This window comes from Ammodytes marinus (genome assembly GCF_949987685.1).
Source record: "Ammodytes marinus genome assembly, chromosome: 8".
Taxonomy (NCBI): domain Eukaryota; kingdom Metazoa; phylum Chordata; class Actinopteri; order Uranoscopiformes; family Ammodytidae; genus Ammodytes; species Ammodytes marinus.
Window position 1 is genome coordinate 21,733,154 of NC_137212.1, and position 18,789 is coordinate 21,751,942.

The 18,789-nt window shown below is 42.2% G+C and overlaps 1 protein-coding gene across 4 annotated transcripts in view; it reads left to right on the forward strand.

Moving 5' to 3' along the window:
* LOC307254400 (transcriptional repressor p66-alpha-like) overlaps positions 1-18,445 on the forward strand; it is a 42,816-nt gene extending 24,371 nt beyond the window's left edge. Inside the window, exons 1-12 of one of the 4 annotated variants that reach the window (XM_080032784.1) lie at positions 4,153-4,239; positions 6,257-6,318; positions 6,632-6,958; positions 12,080-12,203; positions 12,341-12,472; positions 12,569-12,640; positions 12,781-12,930; positions 13,041-13,250; positions 13,598-13,847; positions 13,967-14,370; positions 14,490-14,721; positions 15,694-18,445. In XM_080032784.1, coding sequence (XP_079888910.1) covers positions 6,296-6,318; positions 6,632-6,958; positions 12,080-12,203; positions 12,341-12,472; positions 12,569-12,640; positions 12,781-12,930; positions 13,041-13,250; positions 13,598-13,847; positions 13,967-14,370; positions 14,490-14,721; positions 15,694-15,827 — 2,058 coding nt within the window. In that variant the 5' untranslated portion in view covers positions 4,153-4,239; positions 6,257-6,295 and the 3' untranslated portion in view covers positions 15,828-18,445. Of the gene's footprint in view, positions 1-4,152; positions 4,240-6,256; positions 6,319-6,631; positions 6,959-12,079; positions 12,204-12,340; positions 12,473-12,568; positions 12,641-12,780; positions 12,931-13,040; positions 13,251-13,597; positions 13,848-13,966; positions 14,371-14,489; positions 14,722-15,693 lie in introns of those variants that run through there. The other 3 variants (XM_080032783.1, XM_080032785.1, XM_080032786.1) reach the window with 3 other exon arrangements.
* The last annotated feature ends 344 nt before the right edge of the window (positions 18,446-18,789 follow it).

Consider the following 18,789-nt stretch of genomic DNA (forward strand, 5'->3'; position numbering starts at 1 on the left):
ATTGGTGTTATCCTATATAGCCGTGACAGAGTAATGCAAATGTCATTAATGTATTGATTCGAGCAGGCCAGCTTTGAGATGGAACATAGAAAACCAAAACAGCTTGGTACAAATCTTTTCATACAAATATTTGTCGTTTTAGATTTTAATTTGAATGGGCAGTACATATGTCGTCTTTCATTGCAGCCCCTAACTCCCTTTTCTTTCCTAAAATGCTATGCCCTCTCTTATTATTCTGAGAGGAGAGGTACATGCATCCACTCCTCCTCCATTGTCTCCTGAGAGGAACAGACACAGATTACTAATCACTGGCTGCTCTTCTTCTGCTCTGTTTTTCATTGTCTCGTCCTTTTCGTTGCTGTTGTAGGTTAATGCCTTTCTATTTCAAAGGGATGTATCTAGATGCGGTTCGATCGTTAACATTAGCACATTTAACAATCTACAATGCGGATGTTTGTTTTTGAATGTCAAGGTCAGTTATGGATAATCTACAGTATATTCATTTTATTAAATGATATAACATTTATTATTACATATTTACATTTATTAATTTTTTTTAGAGGTTGTATGTTGCTAATTGGTACACTGGTTGTGGTATGATATCTTTAGTGGTAATCCTGAAATCGAGAATGATAAAGCAAGTCTCCCCTATCCCCCCCCCAAAGAAGAGATACGCCTGATAACTCAACTGCTGCCAAGTTCAACATGACAAACACATGTAAAATGTAAAACTTACAATTGCTCCAATTTTGTTGTTGATGGTTCAGCACTCCAGGCCCATGGCTCAGGCCCATTCCTGCATTCCTCTGATTGGACAGCAGAAAGTAGGCCACGGTGATGTGTCGACTCAGCTTTTTTTTCAACTCAAGGTGCATGATTTGCTGTTTTAAAAAACTGGAAGCATGCCATATACCAAAAAAGGAGGCACTTAAAAAACCTGCAAAATCAACAGCAAAATGATCCTGACAGTAAAATGCAGCGTGTTTGATGCAGTCATTTTCTTATCTTGTCGTGAGTGTGTCTTTCTGTTATTGCGTTGTAAGCAGATCATTTATTAACCTTATTACAGAACAAGTCAAAGTCGCCATTTTTAAATTCTCCACTCCGAGCCCGGCTTCAAGCGTGCATGAGCTACATGTATAGTGTTAATCAAAGAGATGCAATGTGAGTTGGTGGACGTGCTTGATAGTGAGAAATGCACTTCTAGTCGAAGATTGTAGACAGCAAAAGGCAGAACTGGCCCTTGGAATCCCCAGCAGACAGATTTGGGGGTGCCAGTTCCCACCATGTATCTCCCAATGGACTTGCTGATTTTTCTGGATATTGTAGTGGTCGGTTTAATTTTGTTTTAAACACAGAATGGATGGAGCTGTGGGGGGCATTGCCACTGCCAGGAATGCCACTAGCACGGATTGATTCATGATATTTTCTCTGTTGGTTGGCCAGACATAGAATACATCTAATAATCATAATTCTGATTTCCATATATAAACCAAATGATTGTATGTAAGTTTAGGCATATTACTTAATAGGCTTTCCTAGGATGTTAGTGGACGTTAAGTAATAACTGTTTTTTTTTAGTCATGACTTTTTAATTTCATTTGCTCAACCTTGGACTGAGAGTTCAGACAATCCCTCCCTCATGAGTTTTCATTTTGACTATCTCTGATTTACCTTTGCTACTGTGTGCAGTGTTGGAATGCCACAATCTCAGTGCTGAGGCCATGTGTGTTCTGCCTTCAAACCTTCTCCGGTGTCACTTTGAAAGGCAAGGCATAGATAGTCTTGCGATTGATTGCATGTCTCAGATGAGGCTTCCTTATAGTGTGCTTTCCCTTGATGCATTGCATTTTGTTGTTGTTGATTACATATTTAACAGCTTATGGTGAGGGTTTTCTATAACCCAGAGGTTTAAATGAACACCCATAATGCAATGGGCCCTCATGGCTCATGTGGAAACCAAGGTGCAGATAAACAAGGTGCTCCAGTGAGTGGTTGTACTTCATTCAAGGGAGATGAAGAGTGGTGCGACAATGAGAACTAGTCCACACTTCCCTGTCAGTCAGTCAATCAATCTTAAGTGTGTGCAAAACGCTCTTAATGTCAGCATATGCATGGACAACAATTCGAACCCCCCCAGCTCCCCCCTGTTGCTTAGCAGCTGTGCATCCAGCATGTGAAACATTGGATTCATGGTGCCATCCATCTCCTGTGGGACAAAGATAGCAACCACAGCTGTCTTGGTAACGTGCAGGTCTGACACTGCACCGTCCCAAAGGGTTACAGTCATTTTGTACCTGAAACGCTTCACCGCCACACCGTTACAGCCAGAGTGATGTGCAGCCACCGTTTCTACAAGCTTACAGTGTAAAGCATGGTTTCTGAAGCACTATGTGTAGTATGGGTAGGCACACATGCAAACCCACACACGCACACACACCCAAGCTGTCATCTCTGGCAGATAGATAGCCTTTGTGTCCAGGGATGGTACACCAGGGCTCATCCGTCCTTGTTGTGTACCAGAGCAGGTTGCATTTTAGGCTCCACACACTCATACGCTTTACACAGACCTGAAATGTTTAAGCTTTGTTGTTTGTATGTATTAGCTTTATTTTGGAGATGTTTGTTGGTTATGTTATTTCTAGGATCGTATTAGTTCAATGTCTCGCAAAGTGTCAAGGATGCCTACGCCTTATCTCCAGTGAAAGTAAAACTTGCTGAAGCCGAATTTTGGTTGTAATTGCTGAAATGCACTAGCCTGGAAATCCTGACCCTGATATCTTGAACGATAGAGGGTCTGGCGACGATCAATAGTAATTTCCAACTCTAGGGGCGGCTCCTACTCGTGCATTTCAAATGCCACTGCACGCAGTTGGATAGCACTACAACCAATCAGAGCGATGCACAAGTGACGTAAGCCCCGTTCGTTTAGCGAACAGCTGTTAAACTGTTCAATTAAACGTTTGCCGTTGTCGGTCGGCAAAACAGAACATTCCACTTACTTGCTAGTGAAAGCTATGAGTCCCGTCTTCCAATTCGTTAAGGGTCGAGGCCAAAGCAGTCTCAAACTCACACAACATATCCGCAGCCATCTTTGATGTTTACTATCACAGCTTCGACGTCGCATGCACGTCACTGTCGTCATCCGGTTACGTCCTCCCCAGAGCACCATATAAAGGGCTCTGGCGCGCCCATATTAGATAGAACCAATTGAAACGTTATACCAGATTTCTGGTAGTCTTGATAAGCTTCAACGGAGCGTCTCCAGACCAACACGCGCAGCAAATTTAATTTGCCAGCGCCTAGTGGCAGGTCTGGGAATGCCAGGCTAGAAATGCACTTTAATTTTCCCACATTCCTTTGCAGTTCCTTCAATGCTTTGCTTTTCAGGCGACAGACCTACGTGTGGGAGATTTTGTATTCTCATGGTGATTTATGACCGTCAACTTTTTATGTATTCTCTGAAGCCTTAAAAGATAACACAGAAAGCATTTTGAGATGTTTATACTACCAAGAAAAAAAATTATCAAATATCAAGCATAAAAATGTTTTTAGATGATAAGAGTTTCATGGCTGTGTAGTTTTGACTTCTGACTGCCACAGAAGTGAGTCATTTCAGTGATGTGTCCGCCCTCCTGTTGTCTGTTCGACACGTTTTGGAATGTCCAAAGGCGGCATCATTTTCTCCTCCTCCTTCCTTCCCTGTGTGGGACGTGTATGTGGCCCTCCTAGTCTCTCTCTCTCTCTCTCTCTCTCTCTCCTCTCTCTCTCTCTCTCTCTCTCTCCTCTCTCTCTCTCTCTCTCTCTCTCTCTCTCTCTCTCTCTCTCTCTCTCTCTCTCTCTCTCTCTCTCTCTCTCTCTCTCTCTCTCTCTCTCTCTCTCTCTCTCTCTCTCTCTCTCTCTCTCTCTCTCTCTCTCTCTCTCTCTCTCTCTCTCTCTCTCTCTCTCTCTCTCTCTCTCTCTCTCTCTCTCTCTCTCTCTCTCTCTCTCTCTCTCTCTCTCTGTGCTGCCATTATGTCTCTCGAGGGGTTAAAACCTGCGCCTTCTCGCAACCGCAGACCAGTTTGAACCGGTTTTCAGGGAAGCACTTTTTTGTCTAATGGAATCTTGGGATAGGGTCATGTGGAGCTGCGATGATGTCACGTTGGACTTGGAAGACCTTGAGTCGGCTTTCTCAATCCGATACAAGAAGATGTTGTTTATGTCTGCTATATGTTGTTGTAATTGGGTATTAACGAGGTATCTTTCCCTTTTTTAATTGTCTCACTACTCTGTAAAATAATTTGATATTTAACGTGGTCATGGTCAGGGTAATCCTAAAAAGGGCTGCATTGGAAACTCGTTTTTTTTTTTTTTTTTTTAACTGACAGGTAATCATGAACATGTTACAGTGTCATTACTTTTAAATTTCATATGACCATAGTCTGGAACCTACCAGAAATACATTACCCATCTCCCCAAATCTAATATGGAATTTTCTTTTTTTTAAATCAGTCATTCTGCTATAACAGTGGTTCTCAACCTTTTTTTGAGCAAACGCCCCCCTAACCTTACCGAGATACTCTAGCGCCTTATCTGAGTTTATAGTTGTAACTTCCATCATGACTTGATGGTATGGAGAATGATCTATTCAGCTGTTGGATTTGCTCTGTGATGAGCGTCTATCACACACCAGTCACAAAAGCGTTTGTCCAAACACTGGTTGTTAATTAGCAGGTAATTCCTGTTTCTAACTATCACCTCTCTGACTTGTGTTTTCTGTTGTTGTTGTGGTTGTCAGCACATTGAACTTTCAACATTGTTTGTACATTCAGTCTGATATGTCCCTGAAATGCATAGGGCCTTGTGCAAAAAACACGTAGGCACTGCACCTTAGTCTGTTCTATGGTAGGGAAACCCCTGATGTGCTCTTGGTTTCAACCCAAATACGCCATAAGGCTATCATACCGTAATTTTTTATTTTTTTTACAATTATTATGTAATGTTAATTCAGGAGATTTTGGAGGGCCTATTCCATAATGAGAGCTTGGCCTACATTGGTGTGAATGTTGCACAGTGTTGGTGCAAGTTTTCTGCTGAGTAATAGGTTTTCTCAGAAATCTTATGTCGTGGGTGAGATTTGGGTCAGCATCGGGGCACTGGCAGTTGGGACAGGAGAAGGCTATACAGTACACATAGGGTTGTCCCTTTAAAAAAAATATATTTAAATAAATATCTGCTTAAATGAACATTGTAAAGTTACAAGTGTTACCATTTTTCATTTTGTTGTGGTTGCACTGCTGCTACTTAATATTACAGTTAATTTCACTAGTGTCGAATTAGTTGCACAATCTAATTCCCTGATTTAGCGCAACAGGAGTGCATTGGAAAAATGTGATTAAAAGTACTCAAAATGAGGAGACACTGATATTCACATACAACAGGTGAGATTGATTGAGAGCTTTTGTTTTTTATATAAGTAGTTTTGATTTAGCCTCCTCAGTCACCCTGTTTCCCTCTGACACAGAAGCAGCCTCTCAGGTCAGTCATCACTGTAGATTAGGGGTGTGAAGGTTACAAAAATGTCTAAACAGTAACACGAATAACATTTTTTCGTGTACATTGTACCATATAGACGGCCGATTAAACGTTTGTTCGCCTGTCATTAATCCCTCCTCATTCATTTCTACTCTGTGGACGGACAATGTAGATTAATAGCCTATCGCTTTCTACATGTCCACGTGTATGCAGGTTGAACAGGAGTATTTTTGGTTTGGGCTTTTTAATTTGGAAGCTTTTATTGCACCTACAAGCATTGTTCACTCAACAAGGTTCACCTCAATCTTCAGTTTACCTTTCATCTCTCTGCCGTTGCTGTGACTGCGCGCGCATGTGTGTCTGTTGCATGTCCGCAGTGCTAGCTGAAGCACACACGCACACACACACACACACACACACACACACACACACACACACACACACACACTGAGCGGGGCAGACGGATTGCAGACTAGCTTTTATCTTCTCCAAATAGTTTGTGTAATTTCTGATTTGAAATTAATTAATGTGTGTTTCCAGAACACATTGTCAGAGGGTGTCATACTGTACAGAATGTGAAGCCCACTGAGGCAAATGTATATTTGTGATATTGGGCTTTTCAAATAAAACTGATTTTATTTGATTTCCACATTTTTTACCAGCAGTTTATTTGACAAGATGAATCGAAACCGCTTTCTACTCACTGGATCTATCATGTCTTCTCTATTTTCCAAAACAGATCTCTGGGTTTCCTCTACTGGCATTCAATGTACTGACCATGGAGGAGGATGATGGTGTAGGGTAGGGATGAACTTTCAAAATCAAACTCAATTGAATGTGTAATGTAAAAAAAAATATATATATATACAGTATATCTTAATTTACTGCTCTCCTAAGAGTGTATGCATTAGTGTTTGGTTGTCATGGTTACTTTCCTTAATTGGAAAAGGGCAGTTACAGCCAAATCTACATCTTATCTGCTGTCTATTGTGTATCAATGTTCGGTCAGACGTTTAATCATTTTGCTCATTTGTCTTCTCTTTTTTTTGTTCCTTGTTGTGTACATGTATTTAAAGAGCTTTTTATCCAACTGTTTCTGTCTCTGTCCCACCAGGGTGAGAGCAGCCATGTCAGAGGAGGCAGTGCGTAGGACGCGCAGCCAGAAGCGGGCTCTGGAGAGGGACAGCAGCGGCGCGTCTCTCCCTGGCTCCCCGGGAGACATGGACAGTAAACGAGTCAAGCTGGAGAGAGGCGATTCGGCCACAGCAGCAGCAGCAGACCCCCTGGCTCTGGAGGGGTCTGGAGCTGACTCTGTCCAGATGAAGAATGAACAGGTGGCTAAGGTAGCAGCCAGCATCCTCAAAACAGGCGAGGTCAAGGCCACTATCAAGGTGGAGGTACAGACCGGAGACGAGCCCGTTGACATGAGCACATCCAAAAGGTGAGTTTTGGAAGGGGAAGAAATCACAGGATTTAATTGGATCACAGGCTGTTTTTTTTAAGTTTTAACCCATTGATGACGGCTGCTGCGCGATGCCACATTGTATCTCCTGCCTGATGCTGCGTAGCGCAGCATTGTTACTTTATCTTATTTTCATGGCGTGCGCAACATAGAATGCACCATCATTGGTTCAAATACACATGAGGTGGGTTTTGTTGATTTTTTTTTTAAGACCACGTGACCACCCAAAAGTTGTGTGGTTTGCCGAAAATAACACCAATAAAAAAAATAAATAAATAAATAATAATAATAAAAAAATACTCGAGCTGTGTCGGCGATAGTGTATTAGAGAACAGTTAGTGGCGTTCGGAGCGCAGAATCAAGGTCTACTATAGGCTACGGACGAAAATCACACAACACATTGCATCTATTTATTAACAATATTTATGAATTTAGGCTATATTTTGCTGCTCCAACTCAAATTCAGCCCAGCCAGGCGATAGTTAAGTTTCAGTTTCGTTTTCATCTCCGTGGTATACAGCCGTTTGGACCAGCTGATCGGCTCCCGACAGAGTCAGTCTGCGTTCCAGTTGTACTGGGAAGTTGGATTTATGGTGCCAGTGATAACTGGACTAAATAATAAAATAACGCTATCTCCTCCTTCCCATATCTGTCTATTTTTATCTCTCCACTGCACACTCAGTCACTACTATCCATGCTAAAAGGAAGCAAGATTATAACCTCATTTAGCACATTATTTTTAAATATTTTATATAATTTATTATTTCTTTTTCTCCCCCATCTAATTTTGACGATTTTTAGAAAAATTTGTTGGTTTGTAAGCGCTAAGGGAGCATGTTTAAATACAACCTGTGAACCTTAACTTTTAAATTTATTTTATTTCATGTTTCTATGTGCTACACTGGCTTAGATATTAAGGTTTTGTTAGACATGACAATTCGTACTATTTTTTCAGAAAACCCTCAGACATTAAGGACATGCATCCTAGATTGCCATAGTCATCAATGGGTTAAACTATTGAAGTAATGTTGGCAGCTTCACTTTGTTGATGGAGAGGGGCTGAGAGCTTGTTGGACATTAAGAGCATTTTGTTGTTCAGCTTACTTGACCGTGTCGGAATAAGGGGTGTAAAAAAATGTTTTCTTTCTTTTCTGACAAAAATGTCTAAATGGTCCAACATGCAACTCTCTTTTGAGTTTGTAACAAGGAGCTGTTAGCTGCTGAGCTAGCGTGCCGCTTGTGAGTCAAGCAGTAATTAATTTCTACTCTGTGGATGGACAGAGTACATTAATAGCCTATTTATAGCCACTTTCTACATGTCCACGTTTTTGCAGGTTCAACAGGTGTATTAGTAAAGTCTAGGCTTTTTACTTTTAAAGATAATTTTTTGGCATTTTCAAGCTTTATTAGATAGTACGGAGTTGAAATGGGGAGACAGAGAGAGAGAGAGGGGGAATGACCTGCAGTAAAGGTCCACGGGTCGGATTTGAACCCGCGACCACTGCAACGAAGGCCGGAGCCAATATGGTACGCGCTCTATCCACTACGCCACCGGAGCGCCGAGGCTTTTTACTTTTGAAGTTTTTCTTGCACTAATGAGAGTTGTTCATATCAACTGGGAAATGTTAATCTTCAAGTTTTCTTTCACTACATCGCTCTGACATGACTGAAGCCACACACCCTGGGTGTGTGCGTGCGCATGTGTCTGCAGTGCTCATACACTCACTCACTCACTCACTCACTTTTATCATCTGTAAATAGTTTGTGTTAGTTGTGATGTGAAATGACTGAATGCGTGTTTCCAAAGCATATTGAAATCATGTTCAAAACTTCATCAAACAGTTTTCGTTTATTGATTTTTCATAAACGGTTATGTTTTACTAACCGGTAATATGCGTCCGCGTGCTGGTCCCTCGTAGAAATCATTACAGGTAGTATACAAACAACAGTAAAGAGAGAACAATAAACACTTCAATTTAAACAGTTATGTCTTTTCCTGTGCACTTGGCCTCAATGTTGCATAGTCAGCCAACGTTATCCCTAATAAACCCTTTATAAGTATTTTCAGCCTACAAAATACATGATAATCTCTTTACACACTATGCAATGTACTTTAGGAGAGGGTATAAAAGGCAAATACTGGTGTACTGGTATATTTCTATTTGGTTATGCCAAACTGATGTCAAATCATCATAGAGGCAGGGGATGTGAATGGCAAGCAGGACTTCAGATAAGCTGACAACTGGGGCTTTGTATTTGTCTGCATTTTTGCATACGAGTTTGTTTGAAAACTTCCTTAAGGATTATTTATGCACTGTAGGCCCTGGATTACACACGTGCACGCACAGTGCGAGGTTGTGTGTAAAGAAGTGTCTGTTGGAGTTTCTCTGTAACTCTGCATTAGCAAGTGGTCTGACAGGAGTCATACAGGAAGTCGCTGTGTGGTTGTCGACAGCCTGCCCCCATTTTGAAAAGTTTGAGGCTCCTGAGGCCTGGGCTCCATTTTCTCCCACAGCAGCACCTGAACTCTGCCTCTCACTTCACACAAAATGAAGGCTATGTGTCACAAACTGGTTCCAACTGGCCGTTGCCATGGTTTCCACATTGGAAGGAGCAGTTGGAGGAAGGAGGGGCAAGTCGGGGTGGTGGGTGTGTCACATGACCACACATTGAAATGCCTGATGTCATATGATGTGTTTAGTAGAGCAATAAATACATACTTATGTGATGGCGGTTCAAGTAGAACAGAAAGGTGATTAAGCCAAAAGTGCGTTGGTTCTGTTTTCGGTGTATCATAAGTGTCACCTTTAGCCCCTGACTAACCTTCAGCACGGGGTTGTGTGCCCACTCACTGCAATGCCATTACATTTTGTTGTATACTGAACATTTAGTCTGTGTTGGCTAACCTTGTTAGACTAGTAATGGAAATGTAATGTGCACCAGATTTCTCACGCTGGAAAATGTCGTAACTGAACATGTCTTCAATGAATTTGTGGAATAAAGAGTGTCAGTGACACTCCTTCTCTTTTTCAAGTAGTTTGCATGTTTTGTATACATTTTAAAATGTCACTCTTTGAACACAGCTTTTCCAGACTTCCTGCCTACTTATTGCTCTGCTATTTCACTCGCATAGATAGCTTCACCTGGTGCAAAAGTGCCCTAAGCAGCGTTGCAGTGCACTGCATGTTGAATGGAGAATCCCACCCAATAATGACTGATTCAGCAATCCCACATAGTGGGGTCAGTGTGAAACCATGATCGGAGAAGCCGAGGCATGCCGAAACACTGGACCTTACGTAACCAAGCTGTGTGTTGTGATGCTTGTGTAAGCTGGTCTCAATAGAGTGGTAGCTACCATCACTAGCTAGTCTGTGTCATTTTTGTCAAAGAGGCCAAGTCAGTCAAGGCAACAGGGTCACCGTTAGGTTTTTCTGTTTGTGAGAGATGATGAAGCTCTTGATTCCTCTTTAATGCCACCAATGTCTTACATAATATACCATATTGTATTTATGTACGGTATTAAGAGCTAGAGATGAAAACTCCTGCCGGTTCAGACTTTGGCTGTGCTGTAGGAAAGTAATCCCTCTCAGAATAGCAATGCACTCAAAGTGACAGGGAATCGGACCTATTTAGATTTCAAAAGAAAATTAAATGAATTATATCAAGGAAGTACTTTTCAGGAAGTAGCACCTCATTTATTATTAAAAGGTTTGATTGTGTTCTAAGCAGCTGTGCTAAATAACATTATGATAGCAAATGTTTGTTGTGATGTGACTGCTTAGTCTGCTCAAATTCTCATCTCATAATGCTAAGCATATAAACAATGTGCTTATTGTCATATAGTTGACCTCGTTGAACTGGGCATGCAGTGTCGGTTGAGAGGAGCTGTTAGACAGCTGTTGTTACAAAGGAGAGGATAGCGGAGGAACGTGTATTCAAATAGGAGAAAAAAAAGTAGTGAACTGGGAGTATAAAAGATGAACAAGTAAGTGAGGATGGGGGAGGGGTGTGTGATTGACTGAGTGAGTGACTGAGTGAGAGAGTGAGAGAGAGGGTGTACACAATAGGTTGGCTCCTGGCCATGTATTCCCCTCCCCCTCACTGTCACCCTCTCCAGTGTCTCCAGCGGACCTCCGCTCAGCCTGTGACTCTGGTGTCGGCAGCTGGGAGGGAGGGGAGAGTTGAGGCCCAGGCTTGTGCCGATGGGGCTAGGCCATAGGGCCTCGCCACAGAGAGGTAGGGGAGGGGTGAGGCCTTGTCTGGGTGGTAAAGACTGGGCCTACAGCTAGAAAAGCCCTGAAGCCCTCTCGCGGGACAGTGCCTGAAGAATTATATAACGTCACTGCATACAGCGACCATGCATAACTCCACATTATAACCCAAACCTTGACCCCCCCCCCCCCCCCTACCCCCCACCCCCCACCCCTTTCTCTCTATCTCATGTACGTCATATATTAGTCCTCTACCTCACCTTATCCTCTACCAGTTCTGCTTACCACTGCTTACACTGTTTTTAGCACTGTGAACCTCAGGACCTGACAGGAAGCAGAATTATTCTTCCATTTGGACCACACACACTAGTCAAATTACAACTGGCTCATACTCCTCTCCACACAGATGCATATGTAGCTTGCCACTGGTCGCCTTTGTTCTCATTAGTCCCCAGGGAAAGCCACTTAACATTTTACCAAGGCTTTAATCCTTTTCCCTTCTATTAAAACAAAAACAAAAAATCTGTTCATTTCCCCTTTGTTTGCATGTTGTCCACCGTGTCTGGTGGAAAGGAAAAAGCAGGAAGTCCCTCCGTCGTCGTTTGCTTTCGCTCTGGTTGATCAGTTGTTGCGATCTTGCCCTGCCGCCATTACTCCATTATTGATCTCTTGGTTCTTGTGTGTCCCAGCACATACATTTGCACCACAACAGCAGTGATGAAATGATTAGTATATACTGCCATCTACTGGATGCAAGGCGAGCTACAAGTCAGTTGGCAGATGATGGTGACTGTGGTATTCTAGATTGAGAGATCACAGAATAAGTCTTGATTATGAAACACATTCTCAATACGATTGTTCTCTTTTCTTTTCCTGTTCCTCCCCTCAGCGACATTAAGAAAGAACGGCAGCCCCCATCGCCGGATGATGTCATCGTGTTATCGGACAATGAGCCATCCAGTCCTGTCATGAACGGCCACTGCTTCACAAAGACTGACACAGATAAACTTATGGTAGGAAACAAACACATTTAATCTTTGCATACAGCTATCGAGAATACAAAACACTTTCAGATGATTCGCTACTGACTAAGCTTTAAAACAAATCCATATTCACTACGCGCCCTTTTTCTCTGACATGGTGTGTATAGAAGAGTTCTCCTGAGGAAAGAGAGCACATCATCAAACAGCTCAAGGAGGAACTAAGACTCCAAGAGGCCAAGTTGGTGCTGCTCAAGAAACTACGACAGAGCCAGATTCAGAAGGAGAGCAATGTGCAGAAGGTAAAAAAAAAAAACAGAATATAAAAGAGTGTTGTTTTTTTAACATGTGGTCAATACAACTTTCTGGACTAATGTTTGTACCCTGTTCATTTCTAGTCGAGCGGCTCTGTAGCCACTCCTCCTCCTCTGGTGAGAGGTAGCATCACATCAAGCAAAGGACCCCTTCAGGTAAGTTACATTGCACACCTGCTGCACCTTCTGTTGGAATTCAGGCTTTCACAAATACACAATCAAATCCATTTCTAGCATGGTTTTAAAAAAGCGTAACTGTGTCATTTACTGTAATTTTGCATGATTGTGTCTACAAGGTGACGGGTCGAAGCTCGGGCACGGTGATCCCTCCTCCCTTGGTGCGAGGCGGACAACACATGCCGTCCAAACACAACTCTCAGATTGTCATGCCCCCCCTGGTCAGAGGGGCCCAGGTCAGTGTGAGGGGGTACCACACTGCTCAGATGGTGATTGTTACAACACATAAGAAGTGGACTCAATTGAGGAGCTCTCTGTCAATTTTTCTAACTTGCTCTTTCACTTGCCCTTTCCATGCGTCTACAATGGCCGCCATCAGCCAATTGCAATGACTCCCCAGCAGATAGCCAGTCTCCGTCAGCAGCAGCAGCAACAGCAGCAGCACAGCGGCTCAGGCCCCCCTCCACTGCTGCTGGCTCCCAGGGCCTCTGTGCCCAATGTCCAGGGCCAGGGCCAGAGGATCATTCAGCAGGGACTCATCAGGGTGGCTAATGTGGCCAACAGCAATGTCATGGTCAACATCCCTCAGGTGAGGACACAATATACAAGCCAACATGGCAGAGATTTTAGTGGGGAAATAAACCTCATGCATGTGGTCAGTTATTACATTAAGGCAAGGCAACTGTATTTATATAGCACATTTCATACACGAGGCAGACTAAAAGTGCTTCACATAAAAGCATGTCATACAATAAAATAAAATAGATATATATAAGAAATTTAAAGAAAATAAAGGCAAACATACACTGTAGAAAAAGTGCAAAACTTAAAGTGCAATGAATTTAAGATTTAGCAGAAATGTAAGGCAAACATAAAGTCAGTCTTTATGTATAACTGACCGTAACATTGAAGTGTTTTGGGATCTTTTTTCTCCAGGCCTCACCAACCAGCCTTAAGGGCTCTTCAGTGTCACCCAACTCCAGCATCAATGACTCTCCAGCCAGCCGGCAGGCGGCTGCCAAGCTCGCTCTGCGCAAGCAGTTGGAGAAGACACTGTTGGAGATCCCTCCACCTAAACCTCCTGCCCCCGAGTTCAACTTCCTGCCTTCAGCTGCCAACAATGAGTTCATCTACTTATTGGGCTTGGAGGAGGTGGTGCAGAAACTTCTAGAGATGCATGGCAGGGGTGGGTTAATCTTTGCACTCTGGTAGATCATATAAGGGTGCTATAATGCAGTGGTAGATTCAATAGTAGAATGTAGTTTGTTCCACCCAGTCTAAATAAGCTGTATGTTTTCCTTCTAGGTAATCTGGGCCCAGCTGCTGCCATGGCCAGCTCCATCCCCAAAGAGCCATACACCTGCGCCCAGTGTAAGACGGACTTCACCTCCCGCTGGAGAAAAGAGAAGGCTGGGACCATCCTCTGTGACCAATGCATGTCGTCCAATCAGAAGAAGGCCCTGAAGGCCGAGCACACCAATCGGCTGAAGGCGGCCTTCGTCAAGGCACTCCAACAGGAGCAGGATATTGAGCAGCGTATCCTGGCGCAGGCTGCAGCCTCTTCCTCATCCTCCTCTGTCTCTAAAACCAGCTCGTCCTCCTCTCCTTTACTGTCCAAGAGTGAGATGCTGGTGTCACAGCAGTACAAGCAGGTCAGGGCTGCAATGCACCACAGATCTGTGGCTGCCCACCACTCCTCCATTAAGCAGGTTAGCAAGGCCTTTGATTGTGTTTAGTGATGGAACAACAGTGTGGTTTCACAACATGTTGTCATCTGCATGTTAATTTACCCCTACACTTACACTGAGCACTTTGTCCCTGTGTACAGAGTCAGATGTCCCACAGCATCCAGCCATCAATGAGCTCTCGTGGCATGGTCCACTCCTTCACCTCCTCCTCTCAGCTGCAGAATGCGGTGACAGCAGCAGCGCTGGGCAGCAGGCAGGGGAAGCATGCTGCCCAGCGCCAGCTGCAACATGGGGCTAAGGTCAGCGCCGGCAGCAGCAGCGGTCACCAGGGCAACGTGGCTACCTGGAGGAAGCAGAGCGGTGGAAATACAGGTAGATAAACATAAGAGATTAGGATGAGAATGTGGCTGGCCCATACTCACTTTCTGCTCCTCTGTAGGTAACTGCTCTCTTCTGAAGTGGATTTCTTTCTGCCACTGTCACTCACTCCTATGTCTTTCTTCCTATTTTCTCACGCTAGGCCTTTATCATTTTGTGTCATTGTCATGTTTGTATCCTCGAATAAAGCTTTGACAGTTGCAGTTTCTTCTCATACTGGGCAAACTCATTTTACTCAATGCCAACTTTCCTTTTTATTTGTACAGGTGCATCTAAACAAATGAAAATATCTTGGGAAGTTTTTTTCTTTTATGTAATTTATTCAAAAAGTGAAAGTTCCATTATGATAATTAACATGATTGCTGACTAGACTTCATTGGAAATGATCTAGTACAAATAAAGGTTGAATTAATGAATTACAACTTAAAGTTCTTGAAAATCCAAATTCCAGTATCTCAAAATATTAGAATATTACACAAGACATAGTATAAAAAAAATATAATTTTTACAGAAATGTCATATCTTATCAAAGCAACCTGGGCTTCCATAACACTTTGCCACTTCACATTAATGCAGGTGCAAAAGGATCCCCAACCAGTTATTGAGTGCATAAGTAAACATACTTTTCAGAAGCTTGACAATGATGTATTACAAATCTTTAAAAGTCTTAAGTAATGTTTTAATATTTTGAGATATTGTATTTTTTATTTTTTATGAGCAGTAAGCCGTAATGATCAAAATTCAAAGAAAAAAGGCTTAAAATATTTCACTTTATCTTTAAGGAATGAAGAACATATGAGGGTTTCACCTTTTGAAATACATTTATGACATTCTAATTTGGTGAGATGCACCTGCCTCCTGTACATTCTTCCTACATAGGTGAATTTACTGTGAGTGTGTGAATACATGTTAAACTGCTTGATCTCCAGTACATTGACCACGGTCATGTGTTTTGTTCCCTGATAGGTGTGACTATGGCCTATGTGAACCCCAGCCTGTCTGCCCACAAGACCAGCTCTGCTGTTGAGCGTCAGCGAGAGTACCTACTAGACATGATTCCCTCCCGTTCGATCTCCCAGGCAGCCAACACATGGAAATAATGCAGTCTTACTCCCTACTGACATAACTATTACCCCTCTTTAATATCAATAACAGCCATTCTCATTATCATTCTAATTGTTTCTATGGCCAAAATGGTGCAGAAAGGAGAATCTGCCTAGTTGCGTTGGATACAGGCGTTCCTTCACTTCCTCCTCAGATTCTTCTGCTTCCATCTTCCTTACCCAAGTCTTTCATCCCAAATCGGAGTCTTGCTACATCAACTTGGGCTTCTGGGATACGAGGAATATGTCGAATAGAATTTGGGTACCTTTTTTTTCCTTCCTTCCTTCCTTTTTTTTTTTGAGGGTTGGGGTTTACATGGGCGTGTACAATTTTAAAACACTTCTCCAGCGATGTTGCCTCTCCCTCTCTGTATATTGATCGAAAACCTCCCAGTTGCAGCAAGAGGAAACTAATCCCTGAGCTCCCCTGCCTCTGGATTAGGCATGGACAAAATATTAATCACTATTATACACAATAGAATATTCGCCTTACGTCCTACCCCTCTCCAGTCTGAGCCCGTCAGACTCAGGCCCATGTGGTGGTCAAAACAGAACTTAACTGAAGACCTCATCCACAGGGGTTGTGGTTTGAGCTATGAGGACCATCCACAAAATAATAACTGCTTCAGCTTTGCAAAAATGACAAAAAAAAACAAAAACAAAAAAAGGACTTAAAAATGATCTCTATCTGCACACAGACTGCCTCTTCTCTCTAACCCATGGCGTGTTTAGTAGAGAAGTGGATGCGTGTTGGATTATTTTGTATGGCTGAATGTTAGGATTTTTGTCTTTTCTTCTATAAGTCATATACTGTGTTTGGAATATTGTGCTCCCTGATACTTTGGAAGTGGCCTATTGTCGAGGTCAGAATTTACAGGCTAATGTTACTGTTGAGGTGGTTTTACATCTGCTGGGTTCCATGTTGTGGCCTACTTTTAAATACTTTGTTTTTTCTAAGATGAAGAGGAAGAATAAAGACTAATGTTTCACTGAGTCATGTAAAGACACGGAGAATATGTTTGGAGGGACAATTCTTAATGAATATTGTAAAAGAAAAAGTTAAAAAAACAACAACAAAAAAAACTTCCAAAGAACTAGTGGAGCCCAAATGGAATCCCTTCTGCTAGAAGGTTTCTAGTTTATTTGAACCCTCTCCAGATATGAACATGAATTCATGTTAAACTGAGGGGGGGGTGTAAGGAATGTCATACTTTTGACATCGTTTTTTGCTTTTAGTCATAGGTTGTGGTGCATTCTTTTTTTTTTTTTTTTTTTTTTTTTTCTTCTATAGACAAACTGTCTCTGGGTTTATTTATAGGGTCATGTTAGTACAAATATATGCTTATGCCCCAAGTTTGAATGGATCTCCCACTTAAAAATGATTTGTTTTTTTTTCTCTTGTGTGTCCAGTGGCTCCCACTCACCTTAACGATTTGTCTGAGAGAAGCTGGACAGCTTTCAGAATGTAGTTATGCAAAAACCCCTATAGCAAACAAATGACATGAACTTCTTAGTCTTTAACATTAAGGTGTGTATGATTTAATGTCAGGTCCTTGGATTGGGCTAACTATGCCTTTTCACATGAGCTCTAGTGCATTTTTTTATAAAGGTTGCAGCAGCACAGGATAAGCTCTCGAAGTACAACGTGTCCTACATTAAACAGGGGAAGTCCCATTGCTCATGAAGTTGAGTATATTTTGTCATCCATGTGCTGTGTTCATTTTTATTTCAGTCACTGGTGTGGTCCAGTTTCTTGAATCCCATACCTCTCTGCAATGGCGTTACATTTCTGTGTCCCATTGCAGAGAGAAAAAGTCCAGATATTAAAGGATATTAGAGGTTTGATGTGTTGAATTAAGATGTACAAAATGATTTCATTAATTTCTCAATCTGGATATTGCGATCAACATGTTTATAAAATGTGAATCCAACAACAACCGAAGAGAAGCTGACCACCCCAGCAGTTATTTTAATCAATCTCCTGCTCATATAGCGTTTTCACTTTGAAATGTCTAATAACAAAACCTTATTGCTGCCCTGGACTCCTAAGCTCACTGATTATTGTCAGGGCTCCATGCTGAAAGATGGTGCACTGCATTAGGTAACTAGGCATCAGTTGACACTTATCCCTCTGTATGGGGGGAGTGGGGGTATCATCATCACTGTATGTTTTGGGTTTTTTTTCATTTAGAATGGTGCAACAACACAGTATGTACATTTGCAGATAGAAATACTAGCATACAAAGTTTAATTTAAATGACTCAAGACTTTGTACACCTGTCTCAAAGGTAGCATCTGAAATCTTCCAGGTTGTCTGCACATTCCTGACAGGCAGAAGGTAGTAGCTCGCGTCTTGTGGATGCAAACAATAAGCAATCTGGAATGAGTCCCCATCATTTTGTGCCCTGCTATGTGTAAAACCCTGTGCTGTCCTGACTACTGCCTGTTGCTGCTGCTGTTTGACAACAATATCACCATTCCGTTTGTTTGGGCTCGTAAAGCTCTGCCAAGTGCAGCGCTGCCCGAATGGAAAAGAAAAACCATGTATGAGAAAGATTTGTTTGTTTTCTTGGATTTTTTTCCCGCTCTATCAAATAATAATAAAAACTAATTTTAACCCCTTTTTCATGGCTGGTTTGCCTGTTCATTTATGATGCTAAGCACTGTAGAGCTGCAACTATGGTCGATAAGTCGACCAAAGAATGCATCGGTTCGGTATTGTTATAATGGCTTCATTGAAATAGCAATGTACACTTTTTTTTCCATCATTGGGAAGTGAATATCTTTGGTTTATGGTCTGTCTGGCCAAAACTACATTTGATAACATCTAGTTCTTTCAGTAATGAAATCGATGGTGGAGTCAGCGATTCTGATGAATTCTTGTCAAAACCTACCTCTCACTACTCTGCGTTGGAAAACAAAATACAGTGTTAACAAACAACCTAGGCTCTGTAAACAC